The sequence below is a fragment of the Camelus ferus genome, chromosome 22 (genome assembly GCF_009834535.1).
Source record: "Camelus ferus isolate YT-003-E chromosome 22, BCGSAC_Cfer_1.0, whole genome shotgun sequence".
Lineage (NCBI taxonomy): Eukaryota > Metazoa > Chordata > Mammalia > Artiodactyla > Camelidae > Camelus > Camelus ferus.
Window position 1 is genome coordinate 16,238,163 of NC_045717.1, and position 7,611 is coordinate 16,245,773.

Genomic DNA, 7,611 nt, shown 5'->3' on the forward strand with positions numbered 1-7,611 from the left:
CCATCTATTCCAATTGAGCCTCAATGCCCAGGCCCAGAAGGGGTCCCAGAGCAGGGCTGGCTACAGGTTGGGGGTTACATCCCCTGCCATCAGGCAGGGACCCAAGAAGACAGGTCTGGATGGCACAGAGACCCACATGTTTATAAACACACAGATACATACATACGCACATGTAGATAGATACTTACACATACACAGGTACACAAATCCACACCAGCACAGACACCCACCCTATGTGTGAACACACTTGGGTACACTGACCCACACATGAACAGACACACTTGGGCACAGACATTTATGTACATAGACACACATGCATACCCTTCACCCTCTGCCTGCCAGGCGAGGCCTCTTGTTCATGGTGACACCCTCCCTCATGGCCTTCTTGCTCCACAGCCCAGTTAGGGGGCAACACCAGGTGAGGCCCAAGATGGGTAAGATCCCAGCTCTCCAGGGACTTATGGTCCATCCTATCATTCTGGATGGTTCTAAGGATATAACGGAAACAAGGTGAGTGGGAGGGGCCGCAGGACACAAGTTAGCACTGGGGGAAGGGAGCACCAGGCTGAAAGCATAGCATCTGTCAGGGCCCTGAGGCAGCAATGAGTTGGGAAGACAAAACTAAAAAGAGGATGAGGGTAAAAGGTTAGAGGAGGAGCACCAGAAGAAGGCGGTCACCAACTGGCTGAGGACTGAGCTCCATCTTGAATGTGGTGTGAGCCACGGAGGGATTGTGTGCAAGGGCGGTAGGTCAGGTTTAGATGTTCCAAGGATCTCTTGGGAGTGTAGGGAAGGACTCCTCCCACTTCCCTCATAGCTCATCCCCAGCCAGCCTTTATGGAGGCCAATTAAGCCTGACCTAATAGTAATAAACAGGTAATAATTACCAGCTGGGATTCCTGCCTTAATAGCCCGGTCCAGAAGTCACCGGGGGATCCATGGCAGGGCCTAGGAGATACAGAGTTAAAACGTAAGCGGCCGCCCAGCCCAGGGGAATGGACAGGTCCATGCTCCTGGCCCCGGGCACAGGTCACTCCACCTCGCAGAGCCTCAATTTCCCGTCAGTAAAGTCAGGAAGTTGGACTCTGCGCTTTAGACCCCACCCAGTGAAAAGTATCAGGCCAAAGCGCTTCTAGCAACTTCTGGCAGCCCTACTGTTCCCTCCCCTGGCCTTTCTGGGGCAAACACACCACCGGGGATTGGGATGCTGGTGGGGGTGAGGTGGAGAAAAACCTAGCCCACACCCCCGGCGAGCAACCGGGCACAGCTCCCTCAAGCCTCTCAGTCGACCCTAGCCTGCACAAAGCCTAGTGAGACGCGCGCTAAGGGAGACACAAGCTTAGTGGAGTGGGAGGCGCCAGGGAGTTATTTATCCATCCGGGGCCCCATCCCCCTCTGGTCCCCGGAGGACGGCACCGCCCCCGCCCCTGCCCGGCCGGGGCCCCACGCGCGGACGCTGGGCGGAGCCTCGGGGCAGGCGGGCGCCTGGTGGCCGGGCCCATCACGCCACCCGGGACGTGCTTGGCGGCGGGAGGCGGCTCTGGGGGCATTGGTCGTACATAGCGCTCTTGGGGCGGAGTGACCGGCCCCGGCGCGCGGCACGCCCCCATGACGTCAACCCACAAGGCAGCGCGCTGTTGTGCCGTTTACTGCGCGTCACCGGGACAACGGCAGTCGGTGGGGGTTGAAGGGGGCGTCAGTGACTTGGCCCCGCCCCACCATGCAAATGACCGACGTCATCCGTGCCCAATGGCGAGCGGGGGCAGTGAGCTCATCGCGCCCGGCCGAGGCTATAAGGGGGCGCGAGGGTTACGCGGCGCAGGAGCCGCCGCCAGCGGAGGGCCGGGCGCAGCGGCCGCGGCCGGGGCGGGCGCAGGGCCGAGCGGACGGGGGGGCGCGGGCCCCCCGGGTGGCCGCGGCCACTCCCCCCCCCCGAGCCGGCGCGGCGGGGGAGGCGGAGGATGGAAACACCCTTCTACGGCGATGAGGCGCTGAGCGGCCTGGGCGGCGGCGGCGGCAGTAGCAGTGGCGGCGGTGGCAGCTTCGCGTCCCCGGGTCGCCTGTTTCCCGGGGCGCCCCCGACGGCGGCGGCCGGCAGCATGATGAAGAAGGACGCGCTGACGCTGAGCCTGAGTGAGCAGGTGGCAGCGGCACTCAAGCCGACGGCTGCGCCGCCCCCGGCCCCCTTGCGCACCGACGGCGCCCCGGGCGCGGCGCCCCCCGACGGCCTGCTTGCCTCGCCGGACCTGGGGCTGCTCAAGCTCGCCTCGCCTGAGCTCGAGCGCCTCATCATCCAGTCCAACGGGCTGGTCACTACCACGCCGACGAGCACGCAGTTCCTTTACCCCAAGGTGGCGGCCAGTGAGGAGCAGGAGTTCGCCGAGGGCTTCGTCAAGGCCCTGGAGGACTTGCACAAGCAAAACCAGCTGGGCGCGGGCGCGGCCTCCGGTGCCGCCGCCGCCGGGGGACCCTCGGGCACTGCTGCGGGCGCTGCACCTCCCAGCGAGCTGGCCCCAGCGGCGGCCACGCCCGAGGCTCCCGTCTACGCGAACCTGAGCAGCTACGCGGGCGGTACCGGAGGTGCGGGGGGCGCTGCGACTGTCGCTTTCGCCGCGGAACCTGTGCCCTTCCCGCCGCCCCCAGGCGCGCTGGGGCCGCCACGCCTGGCCGCGCTCAAGGATGAGCCGCAGACGGTGCCCGACGTGCCAAGCTTCGGCGAGAGCCCGCCGCTGTCGCCTATCGACATGGACACGCAGGAGCGCATTAAGGCGGAGCGCAAGCGGCTGCGCAACCGCATCGCTGCCTCCAAGTGCCGCAAGCGCAAGCTGGAGCGCATCTCGCGCCTCGAGGAAAAAGTGAAGACGCTCAAGAGCCAGAACACGGAGCTGGCGTCCACGGCGAGCCTGCTGCGCGAGCAGGTGGCGCAGCTCAAGCAGAAGGTCCTCAGCCACGTCAACAGCGGCTGCCAGCTGCTGCCCCAGCACCAGGTGCCCGCGTACTGAGCCCGCGCGCGGGGCGCATGCGCGGCCCCCTCCCTGAGAGGCGGGCTTGCGGTGGGGGGGCCTGGGCGCCTAGGACTCAGAGAGGGCGCGGCCCCGGGGCCCCCCCCCCGGAGGGTGCCAGGACTCGGAGAGGGCGCCTCAGACTCGACAAGCTGGACCCCCTGCTCCCGGGGGTGAGCGCATGACCCCCCGTCCCCCGCCCTCGCGCTCCCTCTGTCTCCGGCGCGCGGCCACCCCGTGTTGCACAAATCCGCGCGTCCTGGCCGCCCCTTTGTACACACCACCGTGGAAGGGGGCTCCGAGGGGGCGCAGCCTCAAGCCCTGCGTTTCCTTTTCTTTTACTTTTTTTTTTTTTTTGGACTTTGGAAGAGAGAACAGAGTGTTCGATTCTGCCCTATTTATGTTTCTACTTGGGAACAAACGTTGGTTGTGTGTGTGTGTGTGTTTTCTTGTGTTGGTTTTTTAAAGAAATGGGAAGAAGAAAAAAAAAAACTCCCTCCTCCCCTTTCCTCGCTCTTGCTACCCCCTCCTCCCGCCCTTTTTCTTCTGTTTTGTTTTTTGTTTTGTTTTGCTACGAGTCCACATTCCTGTTTGTAATCCTTGGTTCGCCCGGTGTTCTGTTTTCAGTAAAGTCTCGTTACGCCAGCTCGGCTCTCCGCCTCCTTCTTCCCCCGCCAGGGCCTGACGGGCCGGGCGGGGCCTGGCCGGGTTTCCTTCCCCGTTTGCCTCCGCCCCTGGTCAGAGGAGGGAACCGGCGTCCTGGAAAGGTCTGCACATCTGGCGCGCAGCGAGCGCCATCTAGGCGCGCCTGGGCGCGGGGCCGACTCTTCCGTGTTGGGTGGGGGACATTGGGGTTTCCAGCCAGCGTTTGGAACCAGTCTGCGTTTGTCGCCTTTGCGGAGGGGGGACTGCAGGAGGGAAAGGGGACAGCTCCAGCCCAAGGCACGACGGAAAAGGCAGAAATCTAAACTTTCTGGGCTTCTGTTTGCCTGTCTGTAAAAGGGGCAGAACAATCAGAAATTTGTCCCCAAAAGTTGTGAGGATTAAGAGAGTTTGTTTACTGAGCAGTGCTTGGTTTACAGGTGGTCCTCAAGGTAAGCTTTTATTATTGTTCTTGTGATGGGGAGCCTGAGTCTCAGGACCAGAAGGAAGATTGACACAGGTAGGATCTAACCCAGCCAGTCAGGATTCCAGGACTAGAGGTGTAGTTAGGTTCTGTGGGACCTCCCTCTTAGGGCACTGACTTGAAATCCAGGATTTTTCAAGTACTCCCTGAAACTCTGCTCCGCAACATCCTATTCTCTCATTTTGAAAACACTAAGTTCAGAGAGGTTGAGTGACTGGCTTGAGGTCAGACAGCTTTTCTAGGAGACTCTGCAGGGATACTGAGACCTTGGGTTTCTCACCTCTAGAGCCTTGACTGCCAGGCTACCCTTTTCCCCTGCCTGCTCTGGCCTTTGCTGTTGTGGAGGCAAAAAACCCTGGATCTTAGGCTTCTACCTCTCTTGGGGCCCAGGGGGACATAAACATTGGTGGCCAAGGATGCAGGGCAAGTGAATTTTGAACACTGATCTTGTACCCAACCCTGCTAGGGAAGGTGGGCAAATTGTGCCTGTTTTACAGATGAAACAGGTGCAGAGAAGGAACACAGTCCCACCGCCATCAAGAGAGTAGGGCCCCACCAACCCACATGTTCCCTCTTCCTCTGGGTCACGCTGACTGCCAACTTTTCTTCAAGGCTTCAAGAGCTGCCTTAGGGTTTGGTTTTTAACCCTGTGACCTCTTGTACCACCTTCAGGCAGATGTGTCAGGAAAGGGGCCTGGAGTGAGAAGGGGGCTGATGGGGGTGTCTTGACATGGAGGAGACCATGTTTTCTGGGGGGCAGAGCTCTTCAGGAGACTGAATCCCAGCTTGGGTGCCAGTTGGCTACCATAACCTCAGCCAAGTCCCCTCCTCACTGTGGTTTTTACCTCCTGTGCTGTGAAAAGGATGTGTTTCATGTGTCCAGATAACATGTCCCAGGTCAGAAGTTGGAAGGACTCGGTATGAACAACAATGAAACAGTACTCAGGGGTGCTCTCTACAGCCCCCAATCTATAGAGAGGGGGAGGCCCAAGGAGTTTTCGAGATCTACTGGGATACCCCCAAAATGTTTTTACCCACAGCATTTCTGACACCAAACGTGTGGGTGTTTTTTTCCCCCACATCAACCAGTTCTTCCAACTCCAGACACCAACTGGATATCCTACAATTCAATTCTGACACGATCTACCTGGAGTTAGCACAGACAACACAGGTGAAGGGTTCAGTCCCTCAAGTCCACCCCCCCTGCAGACGCAGGTCACGTGTCCCAGATTGCCACCTGTACTTCTGTAAACTTGATGGTTTCCACAACTCCCTCCTCAAGTTCAGTAATTTGCTAGAACATCTCCCAGAGCCCAGGAAAGCACTGTACTACTATTTCCAGTTTCTTATAAAGAATATAACTCAGGAACAGCCAGGTGGAAGAGATGCATAGACAATGTATCAGGGAGGTGCGGGGAGCTTCCATGCCCTCTCTGCACACATCACCCTCCCAGCATCCCTGTGTGTTCACCAATGCTTAGGCAGGATCGATTAAGTTACTGGCCTTTGGTGATTAACTCAATATCTATCCTGTACCCTCACAGGAGGTGGGGCTGAAAGTTAGAATCTTTTTTTTTGGTGACCAGTCCTGGTTCTGAAGCTATCTAAGGGCCCCAGCCCTCTATTAGCATACAAAAGACACTTACCATTCCAGAGATTACTAAAGTTTTAGGAGCTCTGTGGCAAGAACCAGGGACAAAGACTAAATATATCTTATATATTAAGATGGGAACCGTCCTAGTCACCGCTGAAACAAAGGACAGAAGTTCTGTCCAACAGCCATGTCCCTGGTTTTGCCCAAAGCCACAAGCACAGGGTGGAGAAGACTTAGGGAATCTTTGCAGAGGGAGGCTGGACATCCCTGTTGGCCTCTTGCTTCAGTGGCTCCCCAGGGAGGCCAGGCAGAGGCCTCTGGGCCAGGCTGTGTGGCTTTGGCAGGACCCTGCTGAGCTGAGGCCAAAGTGTGTGTCAGCCCTGGCCCGGCCAGCAGTGATTCACCCCAGGCCTTGGCCCAGGCCCAGGATGTGACTGGGGACCGTGGCCTCACTTCCCCTTCCAGGACTGTGACTCAAGGTCAGTGCCCACTTTTGCCGGGCTGTTGGGGGATTGCAGGGGGCCTTGGGTCGGGTGCTACCCTAAGGAGCCCCTATCCTCAGAGCTGGACACAAACACCTGCCTGGCCTTTTAGGACATAAGTCAGAGCACAAGATCCTGGGCCTCCTTTGCTTTAAACCCTCTCATAGCTTCCTGGCTCCCTCTCAACAAAATCTAAACTCCTGTATTCCTCTCTGAAGCTCCTATACAGTCCTCCTTCTCTGCCCTCTTCTCCCTTGCCTCCAATGGCATTAGCCTCCTTCAGGTTCCCTAAACATGCCCAGCTAGTTTTCACTCAAGGCCTTTGCATATGCTCTGCCCACCACTTGGGACTCCCTTCCCACAGCTCTCCCAACTCTTTCTCTCCCTGTGGGGCTCAGCCTATCCCACCCCCTCTTTGGTTCCTTCCTAGAAGTTTCACATCCCTAAATTATTTGAGTTGTTTGTGTCCTCAGGCCCAGATCAGGTCCCAGCAAATGCCCAAGGGATGGGAAATGGAGGCCACCTCCAGGCACATGGAGGGGAAGATTTTGGGGTCCCCTATGTGCTCAGAGCCCTAACTTTCTGCTCAGGATGGGCAGGCCATATGTAGTAACGACCATACTCCTTAGCCCTGACCTGGCTCCTGCTCCTCCCCCTCCCCACTGAGTCTACCTTCTAGAACCTCCCCTCCCCCCAGGAGCTGGTAGGGATTGGCTGGAACCTGGCTGTGAGTCACAAAGCCACTGTGGCACCAGGGCCCCAAGGCTGGCCATTCGGGCTGGTGGGTTCAGCTTCAAGGGCAGGTGAGTGAGGCTGGTGGTGAGTTTGGTGGGGGTGGGTACATGGCAATCTGGTCATTCTCCCCTGGAGCTGAGTACCCTTGGAGTCCTCCCAGGCCCTGCAGGTGGCTCTGAGAGGTGGGTCAGCTCCGCAGCCCCTCAGAGCAGAGGTGCTAGGGGCTCCAAAAGGCCTGATGGTGGGTTTGTCTGCCTTGGGGGCCCAGCCTGGAGAGCCTATCACATCTTCTTGGGAGCGTGGGAAAGTGGGCTTAGTTCAAGTTAAGACGTCGGGAAACTGAGGCTCAGAGGGATTTACTCAAAATCGCCTTACTGGCTACTTGGCTTATGTGTCAAGGGCTCCTATTCCTTCATCCCATCTCTTGCAATCTGGTTTCTCTTTTCCTGGCTTTCATATAACCCTTTTGGCTTTTATGTAATATTTGTTCCTATGAATTGTACGGTTTTGGATATTACTATGAATGGTATTTTCTTCTCGTTTTCATTTCCAGATGGGTTTGTCTCAATACAGAAGAGCTGTTGGTTTTTGTATGTAGCCATGTGCCTTAGCAAAGATAGGATACATGATAGATAGATAGATAGATAGATAGATAGATAGATAGATAGACAG

The 7,611-nt window shown here is 57.8% G+C and overlaps 1 protein-coding gene across 1 annotated transcript; it reads left to right on the top strand.

Moving 5' to 3' along the window:
* The first annotated feature begins 1,828 nt into the window (after positions 1-1,828).
* Positions 1,829-3,647, top strand: JUND (JunD proto-oncogene, AP-1 transcription factor subunit). The gene has a single exon (XM_032465266.1). The coding sequence runs from the start codon at positions 1,962-1,964 to the stop codon at positions 3,000-3,002; it is 1,041 nt and encodes a 346-aa protein (XP_032321157.1). The 5' UTR covers positions 1,829-1,961; the 3' UTR covers positions 3,003-3,647.
* Positions 3,648-7,611: the final 3,964 nt, after the last annotated feature.